Raw genomic sequence first — 17971 nt, 5'->3', positions numbered from 1 at the left:
CTCTGGATTTTATTCACCTGTCACATGTATTATACAGTAGCAGGGAAGAGGATTGAACTCTCCTGAAAGTCTGTCTGGAATTCAACAAAATACCATTAATTTTTTATAAATGTTTGATTACTCATTCCATTATGAGGTCAAATAATCTCATAACAGTGATGTTTTTTCTAAAATATCCAGAGATCTATGCTCCAAATGGCAACAAAACTGGTTTGGATTTAGCCAACTATTTATTAAAATTGCATAAAATGTATGATAGACTGAAATAACTTTTCAGTGTCCCGAGTCACTCTGGGGTCCCAGGTGATACTATATCCAGGGCTGCTTTACTGAGCTCTCCATGGCAGTCACATGATGATCCCTTTCCACAGTCATTAGATATATGGAATCCACAAGCAACAACTATCAACACATAAATTAAATGTTATGTTCTTACATGGTAAATGTCTTGGAAACTGGACCGGGGAAAGAGTCCACCATGACCCTGTGCACGTCAACACAGGAAGAGTCCACCATGAACCTTGTGCTCACACTAAAACAGGAAGAGTCTCCACCATGAACCTTGTGCACATCAACACAGGAAGAGTCCACCATGAACCTTGTGCACGATCAACACAGGAAGAGTCACCACCATGAACCCTTGTGCACATCAACACAGGAAGAGTCCACCATGAACCCTGTGCACGTCAACACAGGAAGAGTCCACCATGAACCTTGTGCACATCAACACAGGAAAGAGTCACCATGAACCTGTGCACTCAACACAGAAGAGTCCACCATGAACCTGTGCACGTCAACACAGGAAGAGTCCACCATGAACCTGTGCACGTCAACACAGGAAGAGTCCACCATGAACCCTGTGCACGTCAACACAGGAAGAGTCCACCATGAACCCTGTGCACGTCAACACAGGAAGGTCCACCATGAACCCTGTCACGTCAACACAGGAAGAGTCCACCATGACCCTGTGCACGTCAAACAGGAAGAGTCCACCATGAACCCCTGTGCACTCAACACAGGAAGAGTCCACCATGAACCTTGTGCACTCAACACAGGAAGAGTCCACCATGAACCCTGTGCACGTCAACACAGGAAGAGTCCACCATGAACCCCCTGTGCACGTCAACACAGGAAGAGTCCACCATGAACCCCTGTGCACGTCAACACAGGAAGAGTCCACCATGAACCCTGTGCACGTCAACACAGGAAGAGTCCACCATGAACCCCTGTGCACGTCAACACAGGAAGAGTCCACCATGAACCCCCTGTGCACGTCAACACAGGAAGAGTCACCATGAACCCCTGTGCACGTCAACACAGGAAGAGTCCACCATGAACCCCCTGTGCACGTCAACACAGGAAAGTCCACCATGAACCCTGTGCACGTCAACACAGGAAGAGTCCACCATGAACCCTTGTGCACGTCAACAGAGAAGAGTCCACCATGAACCCCTGTGCACGTCACAACAGGAAAGTCCACCATGAACCTCTGTGCCAGGTCAACACAGGAAGAGTCACCATGAACCTTGTGCACGTCAACACAGGAAGAGTCCACCATGAACCCCTGTGCACGTCAACACAGGAAGAGTCCACCATGAACCTTGTGCACGTCAACACAGGAAGAGTCCACCATGAACCCCTGTGCACGTCAACACAGGAAGAGTCCACCATGAACCCCCTGTGCACGTCAACACGGGAAGAGTCCACCATGAACCCCTGTGCACGTCAACACAGGAAGAGTCCACCATGAACCCTGTACACGAGTCAGCATTGTAGAATATGTTATGAATTGCAATTTCTGGAATATGTTACGAATTGCATTTTGTAGAATGTTACGAATTGCAATTAGTAGAATATGTTACGAATTGCAATTTGTTGAATATGTTCATGTTACAAATTGCAATTTGTAGAATATGTTACGAATTGCAATTTGTTGTGGCTAACGCTAACCCATCCACCCAGACCAACCACCCTCCTTTCGTTGTTACCTTAAGTAACCTGTCTTATGTAACCATACCAAACGTAACATATCAAACTAATTTGAGTGTGCCAGATTTATATTTACTATCTTACGTCTACTCTGAGACCAGTCTGAGGCTACTCACATGTGTAAAGTGTAGGCCTGTAACATAAACGTTTAATACACTCCATTTTCCTTATTTTAGTTTGTGTGTCAGCTAGGCCAAATTATACAGTGTGCARACTYATTTACCTGTTGTGACAAAGTGTGTCCGACTCTTAATCAGTGAAATTTGGGTTACAGTTGGCTGAATGGCGGAGCTGTCCTTCAGCACTACAACGTTTTCCCCAACACCACTATCTCAATATGCAATATAGGCTACTTGCAGTTCYGCACCACACAAACTRACATTGAGGATGCAGACCATGATAATAACATAACTAATTGAGGATGATCATATGTAATATGTAGGCCTATGTGAAAGGCGCAATTTAAATAGCGACATTTCATGCATCTTCTGTTTGTTCTTTCATACAATTTCCTTATCTCAGGTAATTGGATTGCTGCACTATCAATCCATTGAGATTTGTTATTTTTTTTGTAAAGCCAACCAAAGTGGTTCTTTTTTTTTCCCTCTCCAAAATCAAACTGTTACCTTCCAGGCTATTTGAGACTTTCCAAATGAATGTGACACCTTCCTAGCATAATTTGACATCACTGTATTACATCACTACATTAACTAGACTACATTAAACTAGACTACATTAAACTACCTAATGGTTCATGTTTACTTGCCGTCACCTGGTTACAAGTCCCAGTGAAGATGTTTTATACAATCCCAGACGGCAGATACTCCACACTACCAGGTAACAAAACACACTGGTGTCTTGGGAGGAAATACAATGTTTTGATAAAGAATACCAGGGCAAAATCTGTATAGCTCTCACGAGAGACTTCTCTGTTTGAACCTCGTTTGTCTTTGTGTTCAGGCCTAATGGGCTTCCCATTTTGTTTTAAAAGTAATTTAAAGGAATGAATCACCAAGTCATCACAAATAGCATATTGAATGCATTGCATTTATTTGACATTTATTTGAAAGATGTACAAATATGTGCGATGTTTATGTTGTGTTGTTTGTCCTCCTGTAGAATACATTATTGGTCCTTTACTTTGTTCTTTCCCTCTTTGTCTAGGGATGTCACTTAGTAACCTGCAGGTCTAGGGACATGTCACTTAGGTTAGCCTGCAGTCTAGGGACATGTCACTTAGTGAACCTGCCGGGTCTAGGGACATGTCACTTAGGTGAACCTGCAGGTCTGGACATGTCACTTAGGTGAACCTGTCGGGTCAGGGACATGTCACTTAGGTGAACCTGCCGGTCTAGGGACATGTCACTATGGTAAACTGCCGGTCTAGGACATGTCACTTAGGTGAACCTGCCGGGTCTGGGACATGTCACTTAGGTTAACCTGCGGGTCTAGGGACATGTCACTTAGGTGAACCTGCGGGTCTAGGGACATGTCACTTAGGTGAACCTGCCGGTCTAGGACAATGTCACTTAGGTGAACCTGCCGGTCTAGGGACATGTCACTTAGGTTGAATGCCGGTCTAGGGACATGTCACTTAGGTGAACCTGCCGGGTCTAGGACATGTCACTTAGGTGAAACCTGCCGGTCTAGGGGACATGTCACTTAGGTTAACTGCGGTCTAGGGACATGTCACTTAGGTTGAACCTGCCGGGTCTGGGACATGTCACTTAGGTTGTAACCTGCCGGGTCTGGCATGTCACTTAGGTGAACCTGCCGTGTCGTGGGACATGTCACTTAGGTTAGTTAACCGCCGGTCTAGGGACATGTCACTTAGGTGACCTGCCGGGTCTGGGACATGTCACTAGTACTGCGCTGGTAAGGTTATACCTGCCGGGTCTGGGGCATGTCACTTAGGTTAGTTAACCTGCCGGGTCTGGGGCATGTCACTTAGTTAGTTAACCTGCCGGGTCTGGGGCATGTCACTTAGGTTAGTTAACCTGCCGGGTCTGGGAGATGTTAGTTAACTTTCTGTTCTGGGGAGATGTTACTTAGTTAGTTAACCTGCCGGGTCTGGGAGATGTTAGTTAACTTTCTGGGTCTGGGAGATGTCATTAGGTTGTTAACCTGCGGTCTGGGGAGATGTCTGGAGAGACCTGAAAATAGCTTTGCAGCAACTCTCCCCATCTGACCTGACAGAGCTTGAGAGAATCTGCAGAGAAGAATGGGATAAACTCCCCAAATACAGCTGTGCCAAGCTTTTAGCATCATACCCAAAAGGCTTGAGGCTGTAATCTATTATTATGAGCCATCCTCCCCTCCGCAYCCTCCTCTGCACTGACCCTAAACCTTAACCTTAACATTACCCTTAACCCCAACCCTCASTTAACKTACTCATAACCCTATCAAATTGTTGAGTATCTTCAGATWAAATGGGACATTKATTTGTAATGGTACTGCAGGTAAAWGATCAGGCTCTTCTATGATCTGTAGGACCATCATGTKTGAGCTGATATAGYCCTAGCCATGTAGTTGTTACTCAGCTTACACGCTTGGTTAATTTTTACACATTCTAGTTGCTGAGATTTGAGATGAACTGTCCTCAAGTGAACCAAACCTAGATCTACAGTAGATGGCAATGTCCAGTCAAAGCAATAAAACATCATGTGTAACTATATTCGAACAAACAAAGCAAAAAAATAAAATGTAAATGTTTTTTAAAGACAACATTTATTTACACATGACAGAAAATGACTAAGAAAAGGCCACACTTAATGTTCAGACACGGTTTCCACTTACTACGTCTGTAGCAAACGGGYAATATGTTTTCATTCTTTGTGTTCAGATCCTGAACAGCATAACATGGAAGAATGTTGATTGAAGCTGTCAGTCATCTCTGGGTGTGACACTTGTTCTGTGGGCAGATGACATGGTACATGRCTCTTTCTAACATGGAAGGAATGAGTGAAAGAGATGTTTCTGCCACTTACACCCTTCATTACCAGCCTTTATCTAGTGTGACTGAAACTCAGTTTGCATATTTGGCAGAGTTCAATATAGCCTGGTCCCAGATTTGTTTGTGCTGTTACGCAATGACCATACAGATGTAGGATCTTAATTTGATCAATCTTTTTGTTGCTGAGAATTTTCCCTCCGAGCAGGAAATGCAAACTTGTAGTGTATTCAAGGTTTAAAAAGTATTCTAAAGTTTATAATTTCCACTTTAAAATGTCACTAGATTTGCTCTAACGAAAAATGTATCAACCCTTACAAAAATGTCCATTAATTATAATCCACATAATAATTCACATTTCCTGTTGCTACAGGATTATTTTCCTCCTGTAGCGAGCTGGCTCAAATTAAGATCCTACATCTGTAGGAGTTGGAAAGACAGCACAAACAGATCTGGGACCAGGCTAAATTCACTGCTAATCTCCAGACATCTTCACTTAGGTGTCTCTTAATGMAAAATGGCCACCCATTCTAAAGTGATTCTTAAGACAATGAATGTCAGTAACAGCTGGTTCCTTGGAGACTGAGGTAGTGCTTGTTTTTGTCACTGTTACGTTGAAGTTGAACCAAGATTCCTCACTGTGAAACCTTTTTTATAAATGTATTGTCAAGTGCAGGTAAAAAAAGATACAATTTCATTACACTGAATTGCTTAAATAATACCTGTTTTTATTTTGTATTTCTTCCCCATGACTTGTATCAGAACAGGTACAACCATGCATACACTCATGTACAGTATCAGAACAGGTACAACCATGTATACACTCATGTACAGTATCAGAACAGGTACAACCATGCATACACTCATGTACAGTATTAGAACAGGTACAACCATGCATACACTCATGTACAGTATCAGAACAGGTACAACCATGCATACACTCATGTACAGTATTAGAACAGGTACAACCATGCATACAGACACTCAGACAAACAAAAACGAGTTCATATTCACATGTCTTATTTCTTATTGACATGAATCTGATGTGGGACTGCCAGATATTTTGGAAATCATTTGGTCTGCCTTTGATGTTACAGTAGGACCTAAATCTTGTCCTCAATGATGTAGCTAGATATTTAATTTAGCCGCTGTGTTCAAGTAGGAGGATTGTAGATTTCCAGAATAATGTTATGCATTTCTTTGCTGCATGCATAGACAGATCAATATATATTTTTCTGATACTTATTCCATGGATCTAGTTCACGAGTACCAAGCAGAAGCAAGGCAGGGGTTGAAATCTCTAAACATCACTGTGAAAGCTGCTAAACTCGTTGTATTGCTGTGCTCTTTCCCCTTTGTGATTGTAAGCTACCGTAATCAGTCTTAACTAATTGTTTTTACTTCAGAGAACAATAGGCCAACTGCTCTCAAAGACAAACTCTGTAACTCATAAACCATTATCTTTRAAAATATGAAAGCTTTTGGTAAGACTTCTGTTGCCTTTTTCAAAGGTTTTCTCCCTTGGCAGCTTTTTCGAAGAATGTGAATATTTTTGTGTGTCTGTGTGTGAATGTGAACTCAGCTGCTCAGCACCTTTTTGTCTTAGGGTGAAACTAGATGGGGTGTGCAGAGCCTGACGAGAGGGAGGGAGAGAGAGAGAGAGAGAGAGAGAGAGAGGAGGAGTGGAACAGGTGTACTGAATGTTCTGGATGGGTGGGGAGTGGGAGGGAGGAACCGACAACATAGCAACAACCTTATAAAGGGAAAGATGCTTCCTCTCTCTGGCTTCAGTTCAAACAGCYAGWGAAGTCAACACCACTGTCCTCTCAGACAACATGCTCAGCCTTATTAAACTGCCCAGAGTCTTCACCATCAACCAAGTCCCAAAAGTAAGTTACTTTACTTCACTGCGTTTTATAATGACAAATCCTACAATATTGTTTTCAGAGTCGAGGTTATATTTTATATTTAAGTCCAGTTAATTCAGAAGTTGAACATGTGGACATGGAATTTGAGCGGAACACTGTTCTGAGTCTTGTGTTTATTCTTGCCACTTAGAATGTCAAGAATGTATCATTGTGACTCCCCTCAAGAATGTATAGTCCTACTTRCACTGGGAAATCTATCAACATCATAACCATTGTGTTTATAGTAAACAGGTTACTCTCCATATGTATCTAGATATAGCCTACTACTGTGTGGTGAATGAGTGTTGGCCAACTGTGCAGTAACCCTGGGTTTTGTTTTGTTTAGGTGTTCCATGAGGACAGCATCATCTCAGGCTACCGACACCCTCGCAGCTCAGCCACTGACTGCATCCTCAGCCTCTTCCAGCTGACCAATGAAACGCTCAATATCTGGACACACTTCCTGCCCACATGGTATAGCCGAGCGACACCTGTTACACTTATGGGGTTCCTTGTGAACGCCACATGGGGGCACATGTTTTGGTCACACTTTATTTGGATCGTCCCACACAAGATGCTCTGTAGATGGTCATACTATCAACAAACTATCTGTTTAGCAATTGCTTGCTAAATTTGGCTTAGGTTTAGAATCAGGGCTAGGGTTAGTGGATAGTTATTTCAATCAATCAAATCTATTTATAAAGCCCTTTTTACATCAGCTGATGTCACAAAGTGCTGTACAGAAACATTAACATTTGTTTAAAGTTATTGAACATCTACTGAACATCTACAAACCATCTACTTGGGACGATCTAAATCAAGTGTTACCCAGCAGTAACACACCTAATTCAGGGTTGAATGGTTATTAGTTCATGAGTGGGATCAGATGTATAAGTGCTGGGTAAGAACTAAAATGTGCACTCCTGTCACAGCAGTGGTATGTGTCCTTAAGACAGAGTTGTAGTAAATTCAAAACCTTAACATCCTTCATAGATTAAAACAAATTGAGCTCTTTTCCTTAGATTCTTTACTCAAAAAATCTTCATCCCCAAAAAACAATGATCCGTGTAGTTAAATGTGTGTCAGGTAATCCTGTGAATTTTAGTTAATAGAAGATGGGGGGACTTCTCAAACTATTTAATAACCCGTATAACATCTCTTTGAGGATCATTGTAGTATTCAATGCAGACCCCCCCCCCCCCCCCCCCCCACCACCACAAATTGGTTTTATTATTTGCTTCTGTAGTGACAGATTACGATTTTGGACATTAGATAGAAATGGCAGTTAGGATTTTGCTCCATGTTTCTATATTCGTCATACTGAACATGTAGTGTATGGCCGGGGATGAGGCCATACACTAGTACCTCTTTGCCTGTCACTGAACACCATAGAAGTAAAAGATGGTCACATTCCTGTCTCTTTCCAAGGAGCTACATTCTGACTCGTCTGTTTAAATGATGGTATATGCTATAGAGCAGAATAGTCCATGGCAGTCCTCTGCTTCTTATTAAGGATGTGTAAAGAGCAGGTGTAGTCATTAAACATGATGGTTAACTGGAACCTCAGGGACAGTCTCGTGTCAATGATACTGGAGGCTTGACTGAGACGAGAGTAAACATTTGAACTTTTCTCTCATGTTTAGTGTTATCTTTATAATTTGGATACGAACAATGAACATAACATGTCTTTTAATGACAGAAAATAAGCAACTGCATATTGAAACATGCTCACTCACTCTCAATTCCCTGGAACAATGTTGCTTTGGATTTGGACTAAACCAGAAAACATGATTAACAGGTTTATTGAATAGCAGCTGAAGCATATTCCACAGGCTTGAGGCCTTCCACAGGAAGTAGTAGTTGATTAGCAGTGTAGCATGGTGTATGTGACTGTGTCTACCTGATGATGACAGTCGTTAAGACACTTGCTCTGCACTGCAAGGATCAAGGACTCCTCTTTCTATTTCTCCCTCTCTGTCTCCCTCTTCTCTCTCCTCTCACAGCTCTCAAATGAGTTGCCACAATTAGTGAACAGCTCAGTGTAGCGATGGGGAAAACCACAAATAAGGTTTATTTGTTAATGAGGTGTGCAGAGACATGGAAACACAGCCCGCTGCCTCTGTAACTACTGTGTACAGGCCAGGGAAAACCTTGTGGTAGATATAGTAACTCACTGTGGCTGACTGAACTGGAGAATACAGTAATCTTACAAAAGACCAGGCTGGTTAAAGTTTATTTTTTATTTTTTTAAAGTATCACTGTGATGTTTAGGCGAACGATCCAAAATAACTATTTAATTTTGAAGAATCATAATTAACTTGCATTCTGACTGAATGCTGAAACAACTACCATAAAATTGGTAAACGATTGTTCCCCGATAAACAACTGGCCCTGACAGGAATGCGTCCTCCAGTGCCGAACGAACCTCTGTCCTCTGTGTGTCCTGACAGGTACTTCTTGTGGAAGCTGCTGACGGTGGTCCTGATGCGGGACGTGTGGCGCGACTCGTTCACATGGCCCCTCCTGGTGTTCCTGATGTCGTGCTGTGTGTACCCGCTGGCCTCTAGCTGTGCCCACACCTTTAGCACCATGTCAACGCGAGCACGACACATCTGCTTCTTCTTCGACTACGGAGCTCTGAGTCTCTACAGCCTGGGTGAGTAGACACGTCATAGAAATAGAATTCTATTCAAAATCTGAGTCTCTACAGCCTGGGTGAGTAGACACGTCATAGAAATAGAATTCTATTCAAAAGGAGCTCTGAGTCTCTACAGCCTGGGTGAGTAGACACGTCATAGAAATAGAATTCTATTCAAAAGAACATTGTTGCCCCTAGCGACATGACTACTATATTATGCAGGTGTATTTCTAGAGGGAAAGGCATTGTATGGGTTCTATCTAGTCAATGTATAAGGGGTTGGATTTGTAAAGAGTTTTGAACCTGCATGTCTTTTAACTGAGAGTCGTTGTATGATACCCTGATGGAGTTAGAATGGGTAGGAAGCACAGGAGGTTGGTGGCACATTTATTGGGGAGGATGGGCTTGTGGTAATGGCTGGAGCGGAATCCGTGGAATGGTATCAAATACATGAAACATGGTTTGATGCCGTTCCATTTGCTCCATTCCAGTCATTATTATGAGTTGTCCTCCCCTCAACAGCCTCCACTGGTAGAAAGGGAATGTAGTCCCATTCAAATGGATGTTCTGTGGTGGGTACACTGGCCAGTCATACTTTTGATGTACAATTTGGTGTGTTGGATTATTCACATTAAACATCTATGCCTGTTTCATTTGATCTAATTCTGTGGTTTCCCCCAATCCCAAATCAACCCCTAGTCGCTTGTTAATTCCTCATTACAGAGCTGATGGAAGTACATGTGTCTAAGATAAATGGCACCAACTGCCTGGCCTACCACAGGCTCTATGACCATATTTGGCCCACCCATTCAATCCTTTTGGATTTTGGAGGGGCTTACAAAAGGTGTCTAAGGGTGGCAGTAGGGGTTGATGTGGAAAAACGCAATCATAATGGTTTGCATTTATATAGCTCTGCACCCAGTTTTAAAAATCCCTTTGTGTGTAGCAGGTCTTAAACAGGACATAATGTACAGTCAGGGGAACTATACCCTCAACTAACTCATGTGTAGCACCAACCTGCCATACAAAGGGCGTTATTAGTTATGGAAATGCATGCAGGAATGTGCTTAAGCACATGTACCATGCATACTGAGTCCTGGACCAACCAGTCCTCAGATTGGAACCTACACTTCTGCCAGCATCTGCATGCTGAAGGGTGACAGTGTGTGTTTGTGTGTGTACACACGCATGAATGCCTTTCCCACATGAGTTCCCACATCTGGATCTTAATTTGAGACAGTTTGCAACAGCATGAAAGATCTCCTGAAACAGGGTGATCAAATTAAGATCCTCCATCTGTATGTGTGTATATTATACACATCAATATAGTCTATGGTATATACACATAGTTTGCAGTACCTGTGTATGCACACACATGTTTATGTATTTGTGTCTATTCCTGCATGTATGGTTATGCATATTTCTTTCCCCTCCAGGCTCTGCCATAACATATTCTGCCTACGTGATTCCTGATAAGTGGGTGAACAGTTTGTTCCACCAGTACTATATCCCCATCGCTGTGGTAAACACTGTCATCTGTACCGCCTTAGCCTGCTACTCCAGGTAAGAGAGCTTTCTACTGGAAGGCCACTGTTGTTTGCAGGTCAGTGTTTTTCCTTGTTCTGGAGGCAGCTCTGCAGAGTGGTCACTAGCTGGCACAGCCACAAAGTCATCAGATCTGATTTTAAACCTAACCTTAACCCCAACCTTAACCACACTGCTAAATCTAACCTTAAATGAAAACCAAAAAGCAAATGTTTGTTTTCATGAATGTTTACAATATAGCCAGCTGGCCTATCTAAGGGGAAAACGCTCAGTTCTGCCTCCAGGACAAGACTCATGACAATAAATGTCAACCTGCCTGTTGTTTAGCAACTACTCAATCTCAGGCATCTCATAGTGCTACTGCCTAATGAGGATATTGTATAATTAGCTCTGGGTTTTAAAGGAATGTGATTGTACAACTTGACCCCTAGCTTGATGTTGTGAATTAATAAGATTACAAAATGACAATATTCCTCCAACCAGAAACAATCACATTTAGTCTAAATCCTACTGTGTGGACACATATTTGACATTAAACATTTGAATGTACATTTCATGTAGATTGATACACACACTGCTGTTATGAATACATTTTGGGCAATGAAGCTGCTCCTTTCACTCCTCTCTGTCAAAATATCATGCATGATAGGGCAAATTGGACCCGTCTTTTACCTCAGCTTAGCTTCACTGTGTAGCAGCTATTGTGACTTTTTGTCATCGTACACTAAGCCTACACATTGTTAAAATGCACACTGACTGGTTTGCCTACATTTCTTCATAATTATTACTGAGTATTCTCTGCTTGATGGCAGTCTCACAATGCTTCTCCCTCCTCTTTTCTGCTAAGGCTTGGTTTACCGTATATCCAATATAACCATGACATCATAAAAAGGTAACATCATGTCGTCTCCGTTAGTCATGCGTTTTCTTTTGCTATCTGTCAACTGCTGTGCTACTGCTAACCTAACTCACTGCGCTACTGCTAACCTAACTCACTGCGCTACTGCTAACCTAACTCACTGCGCTACTGCTAACTACTCACTGGCTACTGCTAACCTAACTCACCTGCCTACTGCTAACCTAACTCACTGCGCTACTGCTAACCTAACTCACTGCGCTACTGCTAACCTAACTCACTGCGCTACTGCTAACCTAACTCACTGCGCTACTGCTAACTAACTCACTGCGCTACTGCTAACCTAACTCACTGCGCTACTGCTAACCTAACTCACTGCGCTACTGCTAACCTAACTCACTGCGCTACTGCTAACCTAACTCACTGCGCTACTGCTAACCTAACTCACTGCGCTACTGCTAACCCTAACTCACTGCCGCCTACTGCTAACCTAACTCACTGTCTATCACAGGAGGTTGGTGGTACCTTAATTGGGGAGGATGGGCTCATGGTAGTGGCTGGAAAAGAATGGGTGGAATGGTATCAAATACATCAAACACATGGTTTCCATTTTCACATATGTAGACACTGGTTTGGTGCTGGAGATAATGAATATGAGGTTGAAAAGTGGCGGAGTTGCCCTTGAAATATTAGTGGCACTATGCACCTCCCTTTTCAATTATGTGGGTGTGAGCTAACAAAAAAACATGTAGGCCTCGTCACTCCATAGGTAGACRAWCAAGTGTGGTTTTAGTTGGAAGAGGTAGTAAGGAGAGGGAAGACATGTACAGTAGTTAGCAACAGATCGTGTGTTCTTTATGTGAAGAGGGAGTTGGCTTCATTTACACTGGAATGTGTTTCAAAGCTACAAAAACAGAATCTATTTTGCTAATCTGATCTGACAATGACTCAGCAGTTATGATTGTGTGAAAGGTAAGGAGAGCAAGTGAGTGAATTTAATTGAAGCCGTGCATTCGGAAAGCATTCAGACCCCTTGACTTTTCCCACATTTGTTACGTTACAGCCTTAAAAAAAACGTTTTTGCTATTAGACTAGAAATTGAGCTCATGTGCATCCTGTTTCCATTGATCCTCCTTGAGATGTTTCTACAACTTGATTGAAGACCACCTGTGGCAAATTCAATTGATTGGACATGATGTGGAAAAGCACATGTCTATATAAGGTCCCACAGTTGACACTGCAGGTCAGAGCAAAAACCAAGCCATGAGGTCGAAGGAATTGTCCGTAGAGCTCCGAGACAGGATTGTGTCGAGGCACAGATCTGGGGAAGGTTACCAAAACATTTCTGCAGCATTGAAGGTCCCTAAGAACACAGTGGTCCCCATCATTCTTAAACGGAAGAAGTTTGGAACAACCAAGAATCTTCCTAGAGCTGGCCGCCTGGCCAAACTGAGCAATTGATGGGAGAAGGGCCTTGGTCAGGGAGGTGACCAAGAACCCGATGGTCACTCTGATAGAGGTCCAGAGTTACTCTGTGGAGATGGGAGAATCTTCCAGAAAGGACAGCCATTTCTACAGCGCTCCACCAATCCGGCCTTTATGGTAGCGGCCAGACAGAAGCCACTCTTCAGTAAAAGGCACATGACAGCCTGCTTGAAGTTTGCCAAAAGGCACCTAAAGGACTCTCAGACCATGAGAAACAAAATTCTCTGGTCTGATGAAACCGAGATTGAACTCTTTGGCCTGAATGCCAAGGGTCACGTCTGGAAGGATCCGGCACCTTCCCTACAGTGAAGCATGTGGTGGCAGCATTATGCTGTGGGGATGTTTTTCAGCGGCAGGGAATGGAGACTTGATGAAAATCTGCTCCATAACTCTCAGGACCTCAGACTGTGGTGAAATTCACCTTCCAACAGGACAACGACTCTAAGCACATAGCTAAGACAACACAGGAGTGGCTTTCGGACCAGTCTTTGAGTGGCCCAGCCAGAGCCCGGACTTGAACCCAATCGAACATTTACATTTACATTTTTACATTTAAGTCATTTAGCAGACGCTCTTATCCAGAGCGACTTACAAATTGGTGCATTCACCTTATGATATCCAGTGGAACAACCACTTTACAATAGTGCATCTAACTCATTTAAGGGGAGGGGGGGGTTAGGAGGATTACTTTATCCTATCCTAGGTATTCCTTAAAGAGGTAGGAACATCACTGGAGAGCCCTGAAAATAGCTGTGCATCGAAGCTCCCCATCCAACCTAACAGCTCTTGAGGATCTGCAGAGAAGAATGGGAGAAACTCCCCAATACAGGTGTGCCAAGCTTGTAGCATCATACCCATGAAGACTCGAGGCTGTAATCGCTGCCAAAGGTGCTTCAACAAAGTACTGAGTAAAGGGTCTTAATACTTATGTAAATGTGATATTTCTGTTTATTTTTAATTTGTAATACTTTTGTAAAATGTATTTATTGGGTATTATGTGTAGATTGATGAGGGGAAGAAAACATTTGATTCCATTTAGAATAAGGCTATAACGTAACAAAATGTGGAAAAAGTCCAGTACTCAATACTCTCAAAATGCACTGTAAGTGATTTGTGATGGAATATAAAACCATGAAAATTCCTGTGTAATATTTAAACAAGATGAGTTCATGCAAAAATGCACTGAAAAAGTGTCTATTTGGAGCAAGTTCATAAAGGCTACAGTTTATTCCCAAATTCAATAACGGGAAAGGGTTTCTAATCATTTTAATAACCATGCAACAGTAATGCAATAATTTGTTCCCTCGACGCTGTTAAGAGCATCTTCTATTCATCTATCCTTAATGCACAGAGATGGGGAACAAAGAGATGGCATACGTTGATTAATTAAAATCCGTAATTATTTGCAGTGTATAATGAATGTGCATGGATTTGGCTCATGTGATGGCTGATAAAACAACCATAATTTTTTTCTAATTCAGATTCTCAGAGTGTAAGAGCCCAAAGTTTGGCAAATTTCTCCGCATTCTAGCTTTCGCATTACCCTACCTGTTCGACAACATTCCTCTCTTCTACAGGTGAGTCATTACATTTCTCACCCCTCTGTGTGACAGACTGTGCCTGAGGAACAGTTGATAAGTTTAGGACAGTGTTTGTCATGTTGAAGTGTACTGTGTCAATGTTTGATTCATGTGATGTTTTTTCCATTTTTTGGCCAGATCGTGGGACTAGGGATGAAAATGAGCTGAAGCTAGTATTGTCTGATTATTGTACGACTATATATTTTGAAACCTAGCAAGCTCTTTACACTTTGTTGTCTGGTTAATGGTATAATTATGGTAAGTCAGTGGAATGCAGGTGTATATTTAAGTATTTATGAACAGTTCTGAAATTCTATATGCACAGCTATTGGATCTTAATTTGACCAGTTTCTCACAGCAGTAAAATAATCCTGCAGCAACAGAAATTTTGATTACAATTATAGATTATAATTCATGGACAGTTTTGTATGGGTTGATACGTTATTAGTTAGGGCAAATCAAGTCTGAAATTTTGAACTGTAAATTACCAATGTTTAAATATTTTTTAATGCTCAAATACACTACAAGTTGGTGTTTCCTGCTGTATAGGAAATGTCCTGCAACAACCGAGTGATCAAATTAATATCCTACACCTACCATGCTATCTTGGTTCAACAGCCATGTGGAGTATGACTGTGATGAAACCTGTCACGTGAAGCGAGACTAATACATTCTACTGTGTTTTGACAGCTCTTCCTCTGTGTGGGTGAGGCTGCACTGACAACGATACCAACGCTCTCCACCACACCCACATCGCCCTGGCCTTCCTGACTGCATTCCTCTTCGCCACACACCTACCAGAGCGCCTGGCCCCCGCAGCTTCGACTACATAGGTCAAAGTGCATGGTCTATCTTGAAAGACTGCTTGTTTGATTCATTCAGAATGATTTGTCACTGTACTGTGCAAGACTTGTTGTAATACAGTGGAGACTGATCAACACTGGCTTGGCATTAGTGTTATGACATATGTAGCATTAAAACAACAGAGTAGTCTTTATATCACTGCCTCTGGGTCTCACTGTGCCTTCCTGTTTCACCCTTATGCTGTGGAGGCCAGTTCTTCTGTTGCTGGTCAGTTACAGTTCTCCTTGAGTTCTGCTTCGTACCTCTCCTGTACCACTACTACTGCAGGTATTTAACACAGTCCTTTTGCACCCTCTGCAGGTCACAGCCACCAACTGTTCCACGTGTTCGGCATAATCGGCACTCATTTCCAGATGGAGGCCATTGAGCAGGACATGGTGACGCGACGTCCGTGGCTCCTCACGTACTCTCTGCCCATCACCTTCACCAACACACTGGGGCGGCACTGCTGAGTGTAACCCTCAGCTTTGGCATCATCTTCCTCTTTAGTCTGCCTCTGCTCTGGTCAGCCACCCGGGAGAGAACACACTGAGAAGACACAATCACATCCAATAGCCAAGGGCTGCCAGTACACTAGCACTAGCCACATGCTAATGACAATGTATACGGGATGTAGGAACTGGATGGTTCAGTTGGTGGAGCATGGTGCCTGTAATGCCAGGACTTTGGATTTGATTCACAGGGCCACCCACACGTAAAATATATACAAATGGCATATATTTGTATTATATTACTATTAATAAACTGGACACTGGTGAGGGTGGGCTTGGGAGAAGAGTGAACAAGTGAAGTGAACCACTATGACTTCTTGGTGGGGATAGAGGTGAAGCATGACAAGATACAATGCTGAAGGGGCAATGAACTGTTCTTCAATTATGTCAGCATGGATGAATAAACTGGTAGCTGAACAAGAGCTCCAGATATACTGCAATGAGGGACAGACAGTGGTACCTCTGGTAGTATTACATTGACAATAGGACTTGTACACAGTACTAAACACATAGGCCTTGCTTTTGTTCGCTGATTTACCAACGCTACTGAGGAGCAGGAAGAGACTGGAGCAGTGGGAAGTCACAAACTGTTTATAACAAATCAATCCACGAGGAGCAGGAAGAGACCGGAGCAGTGGGAAGTCAAACTGTTTATAACAAATCAATCCACTGAGGAGCAGGAAGAGACTGGAGCAGTGGGAAGTCAAACTGTATATGAAGAATCACTCCACTGAGGAGCAGGAAGAGACTGGAGCAGTGGGAAGTCACAAACTGTTTATAACAAATCAATCCACTGAGGAGCAGGAAGAGACTGGAGCAGTGGGAAGTCACAAACTGTTTATAACAAATCAATCCACTGAGGAGCAGGAAGAGACTGGAGCAGTGGGAAGTCACAAACTGTATATGAAGAATCAATCCACTGAGGAGCAGGAAGAGACTGAGCAGTGGGAAGTCACAAACTGTTTATAACAAATCAATCCACTGAGTAGCAGGAAGAGACTGGAGCAGTGGGAAGTCACAAACTGTTTATGAATATCAATCCACTGAGGAGCAAGAAGAGACTGGAGCAGTGGGAAGTCAAACTGTTTATAACAAATCAATCCACTGAGGAGCAGGAGAGGACTGGAGCAGTGGGAAGTCAAACTGTATATGAAGAATCAATCCACTGAATGTTACATGAGGAATTTTCAATATTCCTTCAATTAAATTTTTCTTTCTTTTTAAACACATTTTTATACTAAACATATTGATCACTTGATTTTTTATACACAAACAATGGATATGTACCACAAACATATAGCAACAATATTAGGCCACAGTCTGTAGTCTAAGGGCTGTTAAGTAGAGGGTTTTGGTCGTCTACTGTAAACTAAAATCAGCACTGAAGGATACAATAACTTATAATGAAGTGTACAGTATGTATGATGGTCAGCTACTAAAGTGAAGGTGCCTTTCAGAGATAAAAAATTATACATGTCAGATCGCTTCTTGTACACTGTTAAGTACAGTATTATTTAAAGCATCACCAAGATTATTGTTCTCCGTTAGACATTTTCTTTGGCTCCTGTAAGTCTTGTCTTATTTTAGTTCATATATTTTGCAATGTTATTTATTGTGAATCCCCATAAATAAAAAGTGTCTGTTTATTGCCTTGGAATAAACTAGA

The 17971-nt window shown here is 42.4% G+C and overlaps 1 protein-coding gene and 1 pseudogene across 1 annotated transcript; both read left to right on the top strand.

Annotated features, from left to right (window-relative positions):
• Positions 1-6714: 6714 nt before the first annotated feature.
• Positions 6715-15724, top strand: LOC111981846 (membrane progestin receptor gamma-B). The gene is made up of 6 exons (XM_070449579.1): positions 6715-6828; positions 7193-7320; positions 9297-9502; positions 10921-11047; positions 11877-11921; positions 14852-15724. The coding sequence occupies exons 1-6, from the start codon at positions 6775-6777 to the stop codon at positions 14949-14951; spliced, it is 660 nt and encodes a 219-aa protein (XP_070305680.1). The 5' UTR covers positions 6715-6774; the 3' UTR covers positions 14952-15724.
• On the top strand, positions 15661-17875 carry LOC139029495 (membrane progestin receptor gamma-B-like; annotated as a pseudogene).
• Positions 17876-17971: the final 96 nt, after the last annotated feature.

This window comes from Salvelinus sp. IW2-2015, linkage group LG20, assembly GCF_002910315.2.
Source record: "Salvelinus sp. IW2-2015 linkage group LG20, ASM291031v2, whole genome shotgun sequence".
In the NCBI taxonomy this organism is placed as follows: domain Eukaryota; kingdom Metazoa; phylum Chordata; class Actinopteri; order Salmoniformes; family Salmonidae; genus Salvelinus; species Salvelinus sp. IW2-2015.
The sequence above is the reverse complement of the archived record's forward strand: the minus strand, read 5'-3'. Positions and strand labels throughout refer to the sequence as shown.

What these genes read in the sequence shown, in the direction of transcription:
- LOC111981846 (XM_070449579.1), top strand. Translation starts at nt 6,775, where the DNA reads ATGCTCAGCCTTATTAAACTGCCCAGAGTCTTCACCATCAACCAAGTC. An exon ending in CCATCAACCAAGTCCCAAAA is followed by an intron (nt 6,829 to 7,192) that starts GTAAGTTACTTT and finishes TGTTTTGTTTAG; the next exon opens with GTGTTCCATGAGGACAGCAT. An exon ending in ACACACTTCCTGCCCACATG is followed by an intron (nt 7,321 to 9,296) that starts GTATAGCCGAGC and finishes GTGTCCTGACAG; the next exon opens with GTACTTCTTGTGGAAGCTGC.